At 42.3% G+C, this 19,520-nt stretch overlaps 1 protein-coding gene across 2 annotated transcripts in view; it reads right to left on the reverse strand.

The window, feature by feature from the left end:
* The window catches only part of babam2 (BRISC and BRCA1 A complex member 2), a 109,161-nt gene that overhangs the window by 43,341 nt on the left and 46,300 nt on the right, over nucleotides 1-19,520 (reverse strand). For both annotated transcript variants that reach the window (XM_061695734.1, XM_061695733.1), the window contains one exon: nucleotides 2,657-2,766. In XM_061695734.1, the coding sequence (XP_061551718.1) occupies nucleotides 2,657-2,766 (110 nt within the window). The remainder of the gene's footprint in view (nucleotides 1-2,656; nucleotides 2,767-19,520) is intronic.

The following is a 19,520-nucleotide window of genomic DNA, read 5'->3' on the forward strand; positions in this document are numbered from 1 at the left end:
AGACCAAGCTGGGACAGATCAACAACGGAACGCAAATGCAGCAATGAACTATTTGCTTAATATTCAAACATGCATGCAAGGCGCCACACACTGGTGTTTGAGAGTACTGCAACCCGGAATGGTTGTTTTTAACTGAAGATAAAATGTCCGTTTTGATATTTCACGAACCCTGCAGAAATATTCCAAATGTATGCCTTGATGTTTGTGTCACTGTGTCAGCTTTACAGGTGCAACTGCAAGACTTTGAGAACAGTTAGCCTTGAGTTGAAGCTCAAACAGCATGAAATACGATTGGAACCATAAACAGTTGATTTGCCAAGACAAAAATTTAAACAATCATTCTATATGCTTGATCTATGAGTGAGACTACAAAGCAGGGAGTATTTTATATTAAGATATGATTTTTTTCCCACCATTCTTATGGCTAAAATGCCAACTGAAATTCAAGTCGATGGATGTGGTCTTCTCTAACCTTCTCCGACACTTAGACACGCCCCCTGGGTATTTAACCCTTGAATCCCACGTTTCTCGCTCTCTTTTCGTGTCTCCCTTCTCTTGGTGGTTCCTCTGGCTTGCGCAGGGTGACCTCGGCAGGTCTCGCCTGTGCCACCGCCCCTCCCGCCCCTCCCATTCCTTTTGTTCAAGCACTCGGCTCGGTAACCGCGAGCCTTGGGATTAGGGATCCGGCTTCCTGAGGTGCCAGATGCGCTCCCAGCCAAACGTGAGTTCTCTGAACTTGCTACCGGAAACAGGCAGGGAGAGAGACGGTCATATTCTCTCAACGAGGCGTGACGAACAACTTACATTTTTCTTCTTCCACCTCTTTTGTTTTTGTTTTATTTTTCTGCATCTTTTTCTTTTTCAAACAAACCTGTTTCGTTTTCCTCCTGAGATGCGTGGAAAAGGAGCATCCTCACCGACCAGCTGATCTATGGTCGTGATTACCACACGACAAGCGTTGCTAGGATATACAATATTAGTGCCTAATAATTCCGGGGAAATTATTAGCGTCACACAAAATCCCAATTTTGCGCTCTCTCTCTTTTGTCCGGACTGAACGCATTTAACGCTCACGTTTTCAACTTTATTCCAGCAACACGGTGTTCTATTTCACTTTTTGTGCACCTCTTTCTTTCTTTCTTTCACCAGTATTAGTTTTATTTTCTTCCAGTAGTTAGAGTCTGTGTGTTTCCCTATAGATCCCTTGTAGATGTAATTAAATATTCTATAAAATTCCACTCCTTGTTGTGTTTTGAGTTTAATAAGGAGACCCCTGTCATCGAGGACTTGTATTTTATAAAATGTAGCAACCTTTAGATTATGAGGCTGAAAAAAGGTTTTTCATCGCTTTAACTAAGTTTTCTATATATATATAGAAAAAGTGATGCGGTACCCTTTCCCAGACAAAATAGCTAGATTTATAACGTTAAGCAACAAATCATGCTAAATGTATTTATTATTATTTATTTATTTCTTAAATAAGTTACGTTTTATACAAACGCCAATACATGATCAACGATGTGGCCCTACGATAGCTCTATGACGCCAAAATGAAAAGTCTAGCATGTTTGATTTTTTTGGATACCTTCCATGTAGTGTGACATATGAATGACAACTCTCCGCCAGCGCACCTTGACGTTGACCAATAGGATTGTGTATTCTGACCAGCGCATCGCCTCCCTTGATTGCCGTTGTCAACATACTTGGTCGCCTTTGTCAACATTTACTCACACGCGCAAACCGATGTTTATCGAAGCTTTAGAGCATGATTTGACAGAACGCCGGCATGTTTACGTACAAACGTTAGTGCGAGGACTAGCTTACTAGGGTACATGACGTTTTGTTGCCTGCTTGCAAGCCCTATTAAAAGTATGTGAACATAGCTCAAGCCCTCCATGAATGGACAGCACAAAAAGTGCTCTCCCGAGCACCGGTGATGACCACCACAGGTTTTTCATTTTTTTCTTATTTTCCAACACAATACATTGGTCCGAGCAATTGTTGCTATCGCCATGGTAACAGGTGAATCCGGTTGCATTGACCAGTTAGACGTTTTCTGTTCCCACCTCCCTGACAGGTTTGATTGGACAAGATAAAGCCCAGCGATCGTAAAAGACGGGATATGGTGGTATCTTAATAAATGTCCTGTAGTGTTGAAAGTGGCTGACCGAGATACGACAACATTTTAAGGCGGTAGTCTCACATAGTGCCATTGTGAAAGACCAAATTTGTCTTGTACTCTGCTCCAGGCATAACTCTGGTCTCTCTTTTGCTCCAAAATTTTAACCTTGGCTGTCCCTCTGATGAGCTCATTTCTAATCCTATCCAACCTGGTCACTCCTAAAGAGAACCTCAACATCTTCATTTCTGCCACCTCAAGCTCTGCTTCCTGTTGTCTCTTCACTGCCACTTCTCTAATCCGTACATCATGGCTGGCTTCACCACTGTCTTATTAACCTTTCACTTCATCCTAGCATAGACTCTTCTGTCACATAACACACCTGACATTTCCTCCACCCATTCCATCCTACTTGGATCAGTTTATTCACCTCCTTACCACACAAACCATTGTTCTGGACTGTTGACCCCTAGTACAATGTACTATTGCCAGCCAGAATGCAAGCCCAATGCCTGTGGTTGCAAATTATGTACTTACTGTTCAATACTTGGAGAAAGGTAGAGTTTGGGGAAGACTTGAGTAGCCTCAGCATCCTCAAAACTCACAGAGAGAAGAGCCACATCTTCTCCAGGGTCCAGCGCTGTGTCCTATGCAAGGAAAAAATAAAATGTAAGTAAACCTTTGAGTAACATGGGCTTATACTGTACTTCTGAGACATGTGTGGTAATGGAGACATTATGCATTTACTTTTAATACAGTTAAAGTGTCCAGGTTTCTTAATAAAGGTTCTTCAAAATTATTCATTCAAAATACACAGAGCATAAAGATTTATGGCACACTTAACATCCACTTGTAAAACCATAGTTAAAATGACTGTTCTGGACCGGTTCTGTCTCATGCAAATGGAATACTGGTCAGTCCGCTCCCCTGCACTATGGGGCCCATGACGACCAGGGAAAGAGTTAGGCGAGTTTGAAAAGGTAAGCACTACTACTAGGTAAGATTGTGGTGGAAAACATGAGCGGCCATAAAGATTTTCACTCACGGAGGCAGCGCTTCTTCACCTAACCACTGAATTACACTTGTGAATTTGAGTAACAAGTACTACAGGCAGCGGAGACATTGCAAAACAAAAATACATTAGAAAGATGAAAGAAAGCATTCTTTCCAGACTAAGTGAACCAAAAATAATCCTACAAACACAGACGATTATTATGTATGTGTACGACAATTGCTCAAGTCCTAAAATGCCGTTGACTGTAGAAAGGAAAAGAGGAGAGACACCAGAAGAAACATCTGTTTTGCTTCATGGTACATTAGTTTCAACATCTGTAACATGAGGCTGAGATTATGACTGGGAGCACCAATCAAGTCATGTGTGAGATGGTTACAGAGGCCACCCGGAGCTGCGTGCTAAAACCTTCATCTGCCTCTCAGACATTCAAGTTTCTCATTGTGTGATGTATTTCCTAGGGCGTGGCCACTTCTCAGGCACTGTCATTAGTGCAATTTCACATCAAATATTTTGGGCTCTTTCTCTCTCCTGCCCTTGACAAAGACTCTGCAGCGATAATCAAATGTCTTACAGATGGTTTGAACTCATCCATTTGTTATAATTGCTGCTGTTTGCCATGGTGAGGGGAAATCTAACCACCATACATGATGGACGGAGGCACAGTTCAACCAGTTTGTAGCAAAGGGGCTTCCAATGTGATCAGACCCTTAAGCTAATTGGACAGATTTTGGTCTGCTGATCACAAAATCAAACTAATCTTCGACTTGAGGAAAAGGGGTGGAGGAAGAAATTTATTTCATGAAAATGTATGAAGTGAAGTCGATTCGATAGAAAGGACTGAATCCCCCCCAAAATGTAATCCATCTCAAGAATTGCTTAAAAAGGTTAGCGTAACACAGACAGCCTTCACAATCACAACAATCATTCATTAAAAACTTATAAATCTTTTCAGGAAGTAGTATAAACTATTAGTACATATAAGGGTCACCATTAAAGTTTTTTTGGGTTTTTTTCCCCCCCTCAGCACAGACCTCTGCCAAAGCAGAGGCATCATTCGGTACTTGTTTGTTTGTCCATCTGTTTGTCTTCCATGTTAAAATGACTACAAAATTTTCCATTATTGTCGTAGTGGTCAGAGCCTGCAACAAAGTAGTGGCCAAAGACTTTTTCACTGTACAATATCAGCCACCCTTTTGCGCACTGAGAAAGTATGTCTTGTCGCAGCAGATACATTTGGGGGTAAAATCATAAGGAGTAGAAGGGAGGCAGTGAAAGATGGCATGGTATGTGGCATCCAAAAGTGTCGCCTGATGGAATCAGCTCACATCAATATAGTCTGCATCAGTAAACATGGGCTGCTCTGTGTCTCACAGCAGCGCCGGCGGCTTCTGCCGCTGACGATATGGGACAGATAGGAACAGGCATTAAGATGTGGTGCTGCAGTGGTTTGTGTGGTTTGGGAGAAAATTATTTTGCTCCAGTTTGTAGCTGTCAAATCCTGTTCATGTCTTTAAAGGTGATTTAATAGAGGTTTTTTTTCCCCCCTCTGAGACAGGGAACACAGATAGACGAGAACTAACAGGAAGGTGAGAGGGCCAGAGGAGGAACATGGGCCAGCTTGTAAACAACATTCATGGGACTGTCACAAAATATGTTCAGAACAAGGGAGCTGTTGAGGAGAGAGCCTTTTCATGGAATGATTCAGACTCATCTCTTTCCAGCAGACAGCAAAGAGCTGCCACAAGTTATATTGCATCAGTGAAACAAACAAGCAAAAAGTAACCCTTTAATTCTCAGCTTTTTTCCATCATTATTTAATGTATTGTGTATGGAAGCAAAACTTGCTTGGGAAAGCAGTGTAACAGAACAATCAAAATATACAGTGGGTACGGAAATTATTCAGACCCCCTTAAATTTTTCACTCTTTGTTATATTGCAGCCATTTGCTAAAATCATTTGTTCATTCCCCCCCCCCCACAATGTACAACCCCAATTCCAATGAAGTTGGACCTTGTGTTAAACATAAATAAAAACAGAATACCATGATTTGCAAATCATGTTCAATCTATATTTAATGGAACACACTACAAAGACAAGATATTTAATGTTCAAACTGATACATTTTATTGTTTTTAGCAAATAATCATTAACTTGGAATTTTATGGCTGCAACACGTTCCAAAAAAGCTGGGACAGGGTCATGTTTACCACTGTGTTACATCACCTTTTATTTTAACAACATTCAATATACGTTTGGGAACTGAGGACACTAATTGTTGGAGCTTTGTAGGTGGAATTCTTTCTCTTGCTTGATGTACAGCTTCAGCTGTTCAACAGTACGGGGTCTCCGTTGTCGTATTTTACACTTCATAATGCGCCACACATTTTCAATGGCAGACAGGTCTGGACTGCAGGCAGGCCAGTCTAGTACCCGCACTCTTTTACTACGAAGCCACGCTGTTGTAACACGTGCTGAATGTGGTTTGGCATTGTCTTGCTGAAATAAGCACAGGCGTCCATGAAAAAGACGTTGCTTGGCTGGCAGCATATGTTTCTCCAAAACCTGTATGTACCTTTCAGCATTAATGGTGCCTTCACAGATGTGTAAGTTACCCATCCCATTGGCACTAACACAGCCGCATATCATCTCAGATGCTGGCTTTTGAACTTTGCGTCCATAACAGTCCGGATGGTTCTTTTCCTCTGGCTCTGAGGACACGACGTCCACAATTTCCAAAAACAATTTGAAATGTGGACTCGTCGGACCACAGAACACTTTTCACTTTTCAGCAGTCCATGAGCTCGGGCCCAGAGAACCCGGCGGCGTTTCTGGGTGTTGTTGATGAATGGCTTTTGCTTTGCATAGTAGAGTTTCAAGTTGTACTTATGGCTGTAGCGCCAAACTGTATTTACTGACATTGGTTTTCTGAAGTGTTCCTGAGCCCATGTGGTGATATCCTTTACACATTGATGTCGGTTTTTGATGCCTGAGGGATCGAAAGTCACGGGCATTCAATGTTGGTTTTCGGGCTTGCCGCTTCCATGCAGCGATTTCTCCAGATTCTCTGAACTGTTTGATGATATTATGGACCGTAGATGATAAAAGCCCTAAATTCCTTGCAATTGTATGTTGAGGAACATTGTCCTTAAACTGTTCAACTATTTTCTCACACACTTGTTCACAAAGAGGTGAACCTCGCCCCATCTTTGCTTGTGAATGACTGAGCAATTCAGGGAAGCTCCTTCTATACCCAATCATGGCATACACCTGTTCCCAACCTGTGGGATGTTCCAAACAGGTGTTTGATGAGCATTCCTCAACTTTCTCAGTCTTTTTTGCCACCTGTCCCAGCTTTTATGGACCGTGTTGCAGCCATAAAATTCTAAGTTAATGATTATTTGCAAAAAACAATACAACAAGTTTGTCAGTTTGAACATTAAATATCTTATTTTTGTAGTGTATTCAATTAAATATAGGTTGAACATGATTTGAAAATCATTGTATTCTGTTTTTATTTATGTTTAACACAACGTCCCAACTTCCTTGGAATTGGGGTTGTACACAGGGCACCCCATATTGACATAAAAAACTGAATTGTTGAAATTTTGGTAGATTTATTAAAAAAGAAAAACTGAAATATCACACAGCCATAAGTATTCAGTTTTTCACACCTGGATTTGGGGATCCTCTGGCATTCCTCCTTGCAGATTGTTGTGTTAAACAACATGGGTGCTTTGAGTTTGGGATAATGGAACAGATACACGCGGAAATCTGCGCTCAGAGGGACGCGACACAGCTGCAAAGAGCTTTGAGACCTCAGTGGACGTTACCCGCTTGAGTCTCTGTTCTCGAATGTTTCAAGAACTCTGATCTTACTGGCGATTCGTCTGAACCGGGGATGGTTGGAGCTGTGCGCCAGGGCATCAGGTCAATTGTGGTTACGCAGGTAGAGAGAGGCAGTGGACCTGAGTGCCAGTAGGACTGAGGCGACTGGATCCACTGCTGCAGGTGAGCTACAGTGGCTGGGAGCCCTCAGAGAGTGACGTCCTCTGTGGGCTTTTCCTTAGTGGGTTCATGTCGTTAAGAAAGGAAGGTGTCATGCTTCCGAGAAAGCTGCAGCTATGTTCAACCCACATAAAGTCCCTTCTGGGCAGAAAAAGAAACTATTGTGGGCACCAGTGCTACAGTTAAAATAAAAAAATGGTCTGAACGCAGGTGAGTGTATTTGCCTCCATGATTTCACCAGACTTTGATGCTGTAACTTTGTCTACGTATCTAAGGTAAAAAATTTACTGTGGGGTTAACTGTCAGTGGATTGCCACTCTTAACATTAGATAAGGATCATTTACAGTGTCTGCTGAATGTAAGGAAATTGAGATGTATCCTAATCCAAATTAGGATGAATATTTAAATAAACTGTTAATAAATAATAAGAATAAAGAATAAACTGTGTTATATAAAGTAATACTTTATACCACCTGGTGGCCGGGCCTGCACCTATGGGGCCCGGCCAGGCACAGCCAGAAGAGGCAACGTGGGTCCACACTTGTGTAATAGTCTTGCTCGTCATCACCCTGTGGGAGGGTCCAAAGGGGTTGGGTGGGGAGTGAGCTGGGTGGCGGCCAAAGGCGGAGACCTTGGTGGTCGGCTCCCCGGCTACAGAGGCCGGCTCTAAGGTTGTGGATAGGTTGTGGATTGTCCTCTCGGTGGCAGGGAAACAGCCCAAGCTGGTGGGCCAAGTTGAGAAGTTCCGACTATATATAATTGGGCTCACCTTCACACACAGTTTGGGCTGTGGTACCAATCCTCTTGAGAGGGATTGGACTCTTTTCCACTTTGGAGTTGCCTACGGTGAGAGGCGCTGAGCAGGTGTCGGTACAGGCGATGTCTGTATGTTGGGGTTTATCCGGGTGGATGAGAGGGTAGCCTCCCGCCACCTTCGGGTGTAAGGTGGCGGTGGTTGGTGGGGGGCCCTGACTGTTATTTGTGCCTATGCAACAAACAGCAGTTCAGAGTAGCCACCCTTTTTGGTGTCCTTGGAGGAGGTGCTTTAGAGCGCTCACGCTGGAAACTCTCTCGTTTCGCTGGGGGACTTCAACGCTCAGGTGGGCAATGAGAGTGAGACCTGGAAGGGCGTAAGTAGGAGCCCCCCCGACCCCCCCCCGACCAGAACCCGAGTGGTGTTCTGTTATTGGACTTCTGTGCTCATCATGGATTGCCCATAACGAACACCATGTTCAGACATAAGGATGTCCACATGTGCACTTGGCACCAGGACAACCTAGGCCACAGTTCGATGATCAACTTTGTGGTCGTATCATCCATTGGCCTTGCGGCTTCATATCTTGGGCACTCGGGTGAAGAGAGGTACAGAGCTCTCAACTGATCACCACCTGATGGAGAGTTGGCTCTGTTGGTGAGGGAAGATGCCGGTCCGACCTGGCAAACCGAAACGTATTGTGAGTACCCTGTCAGAAGGAGCTTCAACTCCCACCTCCGACTGAACTTTGCCTCCCTGGTGAGGTGTTCCGGGCACGTCCTACTGGAAGGAGGCCCAGGGGATGACCCAGGACACGATGGAGAGACTACGTCTCTCAGCTGGCCTGGGAACGCGTCGGGATCCACCTGGAAGAGCTGGACGAAGTGGCTGGGGAGAGGGAAGTCTGAGCTTCCCCGCTTAAGCTGCTGCCTCCGCGACCCCACCGCGGATAAGCGGAAGAAAATAAATGGATGGATGGATGGATTATTATTATTATTATTATAACCTTTCACAAACATTCTGAATATTTTGTCAAGAACCTTTTGATTTTGTGAAGAATCCCGGCTGACTCTGGGTAAGTGATGGGGCACACCCTGAATTGGTTGTCAGCCAATCGCAGGGCACATATAAATAAACAACCATTCACAGTCACATTCATACCTTAGGGTAATTTAGAGTCTTCAATTAACCTACCACACGTTTTTGGAATGTGGGAGGAAACCGGCGTACCCGGAGAAAACCCACGCAGGCACAGGGAGAACATGCAAACTCCACACAGGCGAACCCAGATTTGAACTGAGAGGCAGATGTGCTAAGAAGTCACCCACCGTGCCATCTAGTACTGAGGAATATGGACAAAATTGTATATCCTGATATATGTAATTGTATATTCCGATAACGATATCGAGCGGTGCCTTGAGATACGAGTTTAATTTGTGCCTACCATGCTCATAACTAAAAACACGCATTTCAAATCGTTTCCCATTCAAATGAATGGAAATGTCATTCATATGTTTCAGCCCCCCCAAAAGAGTATTTTTCTTAATGAAGAAATAGCACTCTATATTATAATTTATAAAAACATACAGTAATGACGTTTAAATAGAATGAAAAATAATTTTGAAGTTTTTGTTGCACATCCACATTGTGCTGATCCTTCTCGTGTGAGCGCCGATATACTGTACTGGAGGATGAACTCCCCTGCTTGATTCTCAGTACCGCAGTAATATTAGTCATTCTTCGTAGAGGACAAAGAATAGATGCCTGTATATTGTTATATGGTCTGTCTACATGTGTGCTGCAGTTTGTGTTCATATATCCATTGTTTAAAGGGTAACAGCACCGCCACATAGATGCTAATTGTTAGTCGGTGTGCCTTGAACAAATACTCTCTTGGACCACATGCACACTGCATAGACTCCATTTATTTAACTCACCACTCAAGTGCCTACTGAAATGTAGCAGTTGCCACTTTAGCAAAGCATCCCTGCACCCCACCCTTCGTCTCCAGGCATGACCAATCAACCCACACTTAATCCAATTGTTACTTTTGTGTAACTGTTTGACTGAGCATAAATCGATTCATCATGCCTGGAGAGTGAGGAAGAACAAGGACGTAACAGAAAAGCGACTGTTGTGTTACTGTCTCAGACGGTACATTAGTGTAGTAACAGAGCTAACACAATACCACACACATCAAAATAATGATTCAAAGGATAAAGGGTCACATCATACGGTAGACATTTTTATGTCGCACTACAATAAACACTTTATTGCCAAAGGTATTCGCTCACTTACCTTGATTCATATGTGAATTTAAGTGACATTCATTCCATTCCTAATCCAATATGAAGTCGGTCCACCCATTGCAGCTATAACAGCTTCAACTCTTTTGGGAAGGCTGTCCACAATGTTTAGGAGTGTTTATGGGAATTTTTGACCATTCGTCCAGAAGCATGTTTGTGAGGTCACACACTGATGTTGGACAAGAAGGCCTGGCTCTCAGTCGTCATTTTTATTCACCCCAAATGTGTTCTATCGGGTTGAGGTCAGGACTCATCCACCCTAGACTCTGTCATCCATGTCTTTATGGACCTTGCTTTGTGCACTGGCGCACATTGATGTTGGAAGAGGAAGGGGCCAGCTCCACACAATTCCCACAAAGTTGGGAGCATAACAATTTCCAAAAGCATTGAGAGTTCCTTTCACTGGAACTAAGGGGCTAAGACCAGCTGCTGAAAGACAACCACACACCATAATCCTCCCTCCAAACTTTACACTTGACAAAATGCAGTCAGACAAGTCCAGTTCTTCTGGCACCTCCCAAACCAAGACTAGTCCATCAGATTCCCAGATGGAGAAACGTGATTCGTCTCTCCAGAGAATGCGTCTCCACTGCTCTGGAGTCCAGTGGCGGCGTGTTTTACACCACTGCATCTGACGCTTTTCATTCCACTTGGTGATGTATGGCTTGGATCCAGCTGCTTGGTCATGGAAACCCATTCCATTAAGCTCTCTGCACACTGTTCTTGAAGTAATCTGAAGGTCACATGAAGTTTGGAGGTCCTTAGCGATTGACGCGGCAGAAAGTTGGTGACCTCTTCACACTATGCACTTCAGCGTCTGCTGAGCCTGCTCCGTCGGTTTATGTGGCCTACCACTTCATGGCTGTGTTGTTGTCATTCCCAAATGCTTCCATGATCTTATAATGCAGCTGACAGTCGACTGTGGAATATTTAGGAGCGAGGAAATTTCACGACTGGACCTGTTGCCCAGGTGGCAACCTATCACAGTTACAGGCTGGAATTCACTGGAATTAACTAAGAGCGACCCATTCTTTGTAAAAACAGTCGGCATGCCTACGTGCTTGATTTTAAATACATGTGCCCATGGAAGTGATTGGAACACCTGATTCAGATTATTTGGATGGGTGAGTGAATACTTTTGGTAATATAGTGTATATCGTTTTCTTGTAAAGTTAAAGGCCTAAATTTAGCGTACAATATTTTCGATTTATCCGGAACAGTGGACCATATGGCAACGGCCCTTAACCAAATACAGAGAAACCTGTACATTCGCCATCTCTGGATATTAAGACAGATAAGTCGTTAAGTGAAATCAATTCACCAAGCGATGCCATTGTGTGTAACCAGGCAGTGTGTGTGATATATCTCATAAAAGAGAAATCTACCAACTGTATGTGTAATGCATGACATTATAAGAGAGATATAAATGAAAGCTGTATGTGCTTTCATAAATATAAAAAAGACACAATGTAAGGCCTTGCTAGAATAAATATATGCCAGGATACTACACTGAAGCTTGTGAAGCTACGAGGATATGGGCTGTGGCAGGTCAGCCAAGACAAGTGACTATATTTGAGCACAAGCAAACTAATGCAAAATAAGTATGCATGCTAATTGTTTTATCTGTAAAAATTAGCTATAGTCTGTTCCAAGATCTGGAACAGATAATATTGCAGCATTGTGGCAACAGCATTATAGGACCTTGTTTCAGTGTGTTCTGAGCGAACCGTACAATGTGAATTATGTTAACAATAATGATTCTATGATGATCATATCATTTCACATGAAGTGCATGAGGCCATTTATTCTCTGCCAAACAACAAACTGTGTACATTAGATTATATTTCTGCTGAATATCTCAAATATTGATGTTAGCTCCTCTCCTTGCTCTTTGTTTTACTGGTCTTATGTTTCAAGGTCTGCTACCAGACTCAATGTTGAATGTTTAGTTTTTCCGTTATTAAGGATTAAGCTGGTAAAGTGTGTCGATAATAAGAGGCCAATAGCATTAGACATCTTAATGAAAAAAAAGACAATTCTTTTCATCAGGTTAAAATACTTGATAGTCTACAGACAATCAGTTTGGTTTTAAAGCTAAACATATTATTGACATGTATAGATAAAGGAAATGGTGAACCAATATAGAACAAATAATTCATGTTTTTCTTTTTTAGTTGCTTCCAAAGCATTTGACTGCATTGATCACGGCAAATTATTTTAATAAACCTTTCTGACACACGTCATACAATAAATTAAAAAGGAAATTTGCAATGTCACCTTTATGTTTTTTGGAAGCATTAAAAAAATCTATTCCCTGCAAATCAAAACAGTACAGTGTTTAGCTGCTCCACTTGCAAGGATCAGCAGCATAATTAGGTAGTTTAAGTGTTATTTGGAGGTGTGGGTTGGTGACGAAGAAAAACCTTCACGAGGGAAAAGTCAAACTCATGCTTTTACTGTCTTTGTGGGTCTCTATGGTAATCTTTCCAAAACTAAAATTCAAATTCAAAACTACTCTTCCCCTGATCATCAAGGTGACGCAAAGCCAGACCCCTCTTTGGCACACAGAGAGGGTGGGGTGAGCAGCGGCTGTTATAAGAGGGCGATAAGTATGTAAAGATGATTGATTCTTGGGGCATTTCATAGATCTTAAGAAACAAAGGGGGGGCATAATAGGTCGATTTTAAGCCCTACTATCCAAATACACAGGATTGCTGCTTGCTTACGTAAAGTGTTAGTAAAAATAAATAAATAAATCTTTGACTCTACAGGCAGGGCCTTAATGAAGACAACTTCTTTGGAGAGTAATGAGCACTGAGCAGTTGGTCAGAGGAATGTGCGGGGAAAAAAAGAGGGCATCCTACAGGGGAGATGGTTGGACGTTAAAGAAGTATTTACTACCTGCCCTAGGAGAATGTGACTCAACGACTCAAGGGCTGGATTTAAGAAAGTGGTGGGTGAATAATGTGCAGTACTGTGTGGACATCAAGGTTAGAGGGTGCCTCCCGGTCAACCCCTTCACGGCCGCCACCCAACGTCTTCCATCCCCCGTTAGTCTTTCGGACACATGGTTGCGCGCGCACACACACTCACACACACACACACACACACACACGCACACACAAGTACACACACACACACACAAACGCAGAGCTCTCTTTTCTCTGTGTCCGTCCTTGTGTCTCCTGATGCCCTGGCCTCTGGCATCTCCTTTGTGTCTCAAGTGACAGGTTGGAGATGTGACAGCTGTCCTTATGCCAGACCAAGCCTGGCCAAAGTCACAACACACAAAAACACATTCATCAACAGAGGCAACACAGGGGCTCTACTGCAGGCCTAGAACGGAGGAGGTAAAGACACTGTCCGTCTTCTTCGCCCAACTTTAAATGTCATGCCTGATGTAATTGGGTGGCTGGACTGACAGCAGAGTTGTTGTGCAAGGACATCTCCAGCTCCTAGGCCAGCTCTGAGTGCACCGTACGTATGTATATGTATAGCATACTTTAAAACAAGAAATTGACATCCTGAAAATCACAACATAAATCGTTCATGAAAGGCAGAAACCATTTCTGGATATCAAATATGACACTTAAAAACCTAATCAAGTGAAGCTGTATATATTAGCAACTGTTTGAGATTTGAAAAGAGGCAGGGTACACCCTGTACTGATTGCCAGTCACAATCACTAGGCACAAACAATCATTCAAGTGAACTGAAAACATTTAGGTGCTGAACATAGATGAATATGAGACAAGATCTTTAGGTGAGCAAAATAATTGAAACAGATAGGCCTAAAATAAAGCAAACCAAAGCATATTTATATTGCGCATTTCATACACGAGGTAACGCAATGTGCTAGACTTAATGTGACGAAGACAATATTTATTGTAAAGCTTTCCCAGTCTCTCAAACACAGCCAATTGCAGTTGTTTGTTTTGGGGGTTCAGGCTACTTCTCAGCATGTAAAATGCATGCTCAGTAGAGCTTAAGTATGAAAATTGACTTGGTCAGTCTAAAATCTGACACTTCTTTGCCCTTTTAACTCCTTTGTGGTTATAGTCATGAGTTTTGGGTTAATATCTCGCTGCAAAATGAAGGATCTTGCAATTAGCATGACTGCAGATTTATTTAAATTGGCATACAAAATGTTTCTGTGATGTCCAAGCTCATTTTGCTGCTGTAACCATGTCACACCATCAATGAAGATTAATGAGCCCATTTGAGAGGAAGCCAGCAAGTCCAAGCCATGACAATACCGCCACTGAGTTTGACAGGATCAGCCTGTATGCTCTGAATCATGAGTAGATAATTTTCATCATTTTGGTAAAGGGCAACTTTGCCTTATCAGTCCATGAACGTTTTCCCAGATTTTTTTTTAGGCTCGTCTCTACACTTTTTGTCAAATTCCAACCTGGCTTTCCTGTTCTTTTTGCAAATAAGTGGCTTACATCTTCTGTTGTAGCCTCTGTAACCTTTGTTGTCACCACTTTACTCCTGCCCTCTTGGAGGTTACTGTCACTAACAATTGTTTCTAGGCCTTCACTGGAAATAAAGGTGTCAAGCCTATCCCCTGATTGATTCATTAATTAAGAGATGCATTCCACTGCAATTAATATAATTGAAATGAATGAAACAAAATCATGGATGATCTTTTTTTTCTTGGTAGGAGTTGGCAGATATGCTCGCAGCTTGTGCAGGCGCACTAACACCAGGCGCCTACATTCCCCTCAATGTTCAACAATAAAGACAGAATGCCCCAACATGGTGAAAAATACTTGTCTGACCTACCCAATTATGTTTGCGTCAGTCCTTTGATGATTTGACATGGACTTTTGCTACCACCCCCAAAAAGGCAAGCGACTCAAGGTCAAGGTGGAAGCTGCCAAAACGTCTCATTCCATAACATGAAATGTTTAGTTTGGACTAAGAAAGTTGAGAATACGATTGCTAATGATGTGGTGGTGCTGCCGCTTGTGGGGAGGGGAGGAGCAGGGCAGTGGTGCACTCCAGGGGCCATGACAATCTTCCACCCTCTATCTTAAAGTACAAAACATGCCAGGGCAAGCACGAATCATCACAATCCAAATGGCACGCATATTTAAGAAGACCTAACATCCTCATCTGAAGTATTTGCCTTTTTCTGTGCCTGTCTCCCTTTCTCCCAAACACACCTCTCGAACAAACCCTCATCTCATACTTTGACTTTACACTGTGGTGTGACAAGTTTGGTAGATGATTAACCAAGCTGTCTCATAGCTGTAGGCAATGCCAAGGATTGATTCTGTCATGAACACAATGGGCAATGGATTATAGAACATAAATGCTCCACCTGGAGTCATGGTGTGGACCTCAACACACCTTAACACTAAAGTCCCAAGTACTGTGAGAGGGGTGTGTTGATGAACCAAATAAGTACATGTTGTGGTTCTTTGTTTAGAAATGTGTAATTGAGGGGTGTGGCACAAGAGCATAAAAAGTATTTAGAAGTTCACTCAAGACATCCACGGTCGTGAAAAGCAGGTATACTATTAAAAACTTGTAACTACTACTACTACACAGTGAAATACAGGAGAAAGGTTCTATTTTCTCTCAAGAATTGGCATATTACCAAACCTATGCATTTAGGGGTAAAATAGTAGAAAACCATTCAATGGCTATATGCAAGTCTAAGTTTACATTTTTTTCAAGTTGTCCATCCATATTTTTAGTAGGTCACTTTATTACCCAACCAATGATAGAGAAGAGAATCTTTTTACAATGTTTGAAAATGTTTGTATTCCTTTCAACTGAACCTGTTGCAGAATTTTCCTAGGTTATCCATTGGAGATAATTCAGAACTTGTACAACTAAAACTATAAACCATTAGTGCCATGTCTTGCTGAAAGAACCCTGACAATTACATAAACTTCATAACAATGAAGACAACTATTTGTTTGACAAATATAACATTGACAGAGCAGGGAAATAGTCTAAAATCAAAGTTCTTTGGAACAAGCACAATATGACCAAAGGATGTGTCATTGATATGCAAGCAGATCATATTTCACTGAAGCAAGTCATTAGAGTGACTGTGGCCAAGTGCAACTAATAATGTGTCACTGATAGGATGTCATGGCCTTTGTTGTCGGTGCATATGCAAAGAGTGTGATGCTAGCTAGGGCTTCTGGCCACAAAGGGTGACTCAAGTGTGATCACTTGCATGTGGAATATAACATGCATGTGTGTTTCAGGGAGTGAATGATTGTCTGACATGTTTATTCTCATTACAATTGGTACACGTTGCATCTAACCACCTGTGCTTGCAGCGTGTGAAATATCTTTTAATCCCAATTGCTGAGATATTTTACAGTAAAAGCAATTTTGCCCAGATGTCACATTGAACCCCTATTTTGAAAAGACAATGGATCTCTCTGCAGACATTAAGGTGAAAACATGGAACTTAAAATGAAGACAGTGGTGCAATAGTTTGGTTATATTGGTATTTCTCAAGGCAATAATTGTAATTGCATTAATCATGCTTCAATGACAGTGTTGCAGGGTGTTTTTGTCACACTGCACTGTTAATGAGATTATTCTGGGGTGTTTTGGACCAATGCAACCACTTGCCCCCTATTTGGGGGTAATAGCACTTTGGCCCTAAACTGGGAATTATAAAAACTCAATGACATTTGATGAAAAATAATTCTGCTCAAGACAAAAATGAGGGCTGTCATGACCATCTGTCTGAGCAATCACAAATGTATCTCACTATATACAGAACACAATATTGATACCAGGGGAAAATAAATACATTTTATACATACTATAAATATGTGGCTTGATCAAGCACATCAGTTGTCGTGTTTACTATATTTACTACTATATTTGACATACGATTTGCAGAGCAGAAGTGGTTTATGCAATAGATGACGAGGGTCACATAAAAGAAAAAAAATCCACCTTTTATGAAGATCACATATGGCATTTGGAGCCTAAGAATTAGTTATCCAAAGCCAAATTAAAATTAAATAAGCAGCCATTAAAATAGCATAGGCAGACCTCTCAGAATGATACGATGACCTCTATTCCTTGTATTACCACACAAGTACAAATCAAAGACCAAATACTCGAGATGCTAGGAATGATTATCGCAAAGTGGTTTTAATTGAATAAATTACGAGTTAAAATATGCGATTTTGTGTTTTATTTGGAAGTCTATTATTGGTTGGAACTGGGAAGACTACAGAAAGCAAAATAAAACATTTAAACATTAAAGGAAAGTCAGATGACCTCAAAGTTGAAAATAAAAAAACAGAAGATAGAAGATGAGCATTTGAGGGTGTTACAGAAAAACAACATGCAATGTACAACTTGATCTACAGCGAGGGCGGAAACTAGGCCAGATGGAAGTAATTCCATGGAGGCGAGGGGAAGTGTGTTTTGGGGAAGTGTATTTCTGTGGTTGGTGATGGAGGAAGAAGCGCGTGTGTGTGTGTGGGGGGGGGTGCATAGTGGATGCTCTCCTGTGAATACTCTGATGCTCTGCAGGGGTTTGAAGCTCAAGCAGGTAGGTAGTTCATCTGGAGAAATTGCGTGGGTGGCTTTAGAGGGCGAGGGTGACCGTGGATCTAAGGGAGACAGGAGTAGGGCGTGACCTTTGGTATCAGAGAGTCATACTGGGGTCACTGGAGTATTAGGGAGAGGATTTGAGCTCCATGGTCCCTTCCTCACATTCAATGCCTGAGACTTTTTTGTTTTTAATGAACTTGAACTCCTTTAAGAATTCCCTCCATCCATCCAATTTCTGTACCGCTTTGTCCTCACAAGGGTCGCGGGCGTGCTGGAGCCTATTCTAGCTATCTTCGGGCGAGAGGCAGGGTACACCCTGAACTGGTTGCCAGCCGATTGGCTGGGCAGGGCACATATAAGTAAAACAACCATTCGTGCACACATTCACACCTACGGGCAATTTAGAGTCTTCAATCAACCTAACATGCATATTTTGTGTGAGGAAACCGGAGTACCCAGAGAAAACCCACACAGGCACGGGGAGAACATCAAACTCCACACAGGCGAGGCCGGGATTGGAACCCCGGTTCTCAGAACTGTGAGGCAGATGTGCTAACCAGTCGGCCGCCGTGCCGCCCCTTCAACAAATAATTTAATAAATTGCCATTTTTGAAAGACCTGTACATACAGCGGCTGAAATAAGTATTTAACACGTCACAATTTTTCTCAACTATATTTCCCAAGCTGCTATTGACATGAAAATATCACCAGATGTTTGGAACAACCCAAGTAATCCATACAGACAAAGAAAGTAGAACAAAAAAAGATCAGAAATTAGGTTGTGTGTAATAATGTGAAATGAGACAGGGAAAAAGTATAGACCACGCCAACTGCTATTTAATACTTTGTACAAAAGCCCTGTTTGCAATGACAGCTTCAAGACGCCTCCTGTATGGAGAAACGCATGCATTGCTCTGGTGTGATTTTGACCCATCCCTCCACACAAGCCGTCTTCAAATCTTGAAGGTTCTGTGGGCTTCTTTTTTGGACCTTGGGTTTCACTTCTTTCTGTATATTTTCAATTGGATTCGAGTTAGGTGATTGGCTGGTCCATTCTACCAGCTTTATTTTTTTTCTTTGAAACCAATTGAGAGTTTCTTTGGCAGTATGTTTTGGATCATTATCCTGCCGAAATGTCCACCCTCATTTCATTTTCATCAACCTTGTGGATGGCAGCAGATTTTTGTCAAGAATGTCTCGGAACATTTCCCCATTCATCCTTCCTTCAATAATGTGACGTTTATCACCACCATTTGCTAAAAAGCACCCCCACACCATCAGGTTCCCACCTCCGAACTTCACTGTTGGTATGGTGTTTTCAGGGTGATGTGCAGTGCCATTTCTCCTCCAAATGTGGTGTGCATTATGGTATCCAAACAGTTCAATTTTGCTCTCATCCGACCAGACTATATTCTCCCAGTATTTGACTGGCTTGTCCAAATGTTGTTCAGCAAATTTTAAACGAGCTTTGACATGCTTTTTATTCTTTTTCACTAGTGGGGTCTTGCGTGGTGAGCGTGCATACAGGCCTTGGCGGCGGAGTACATTCCTCATTGTTTTCCTTGTGACAACAGTACCTGCTATTTCCAGGTCTTTTTGAAGCGCTCCACAGGTGGCCCTTGGCTCTTGGACAACTGTTCTTATTATTTTTTGCGCTCCTCTATCATAAATCTTACGAGGAGCCAATTTATGGTGATAGGATTGGCTTTCCACTTACGCATTATGGCCCCGACCGTGCTCACTGGAATGTTCAGAAGCTTTGCTCTTATCCTT

The sequence above is a fragment of the Phycodurus eques genome, chromosome 14, assembly GCF_024500275.1.
Source record: "Phycodurus eques isolate BA_2022a chromosome 14, UOR_Pequ_1.1, whole genome shotgun sequence".
In the NCBI taxonomy this organism is placed as follows: domain Eukaryota; kingdom Metazoa; phylum Chordata; class Actinopteri; order Syngnathiformes; family Syngnathidae; genus Phycodurus; species Phycodurus eques.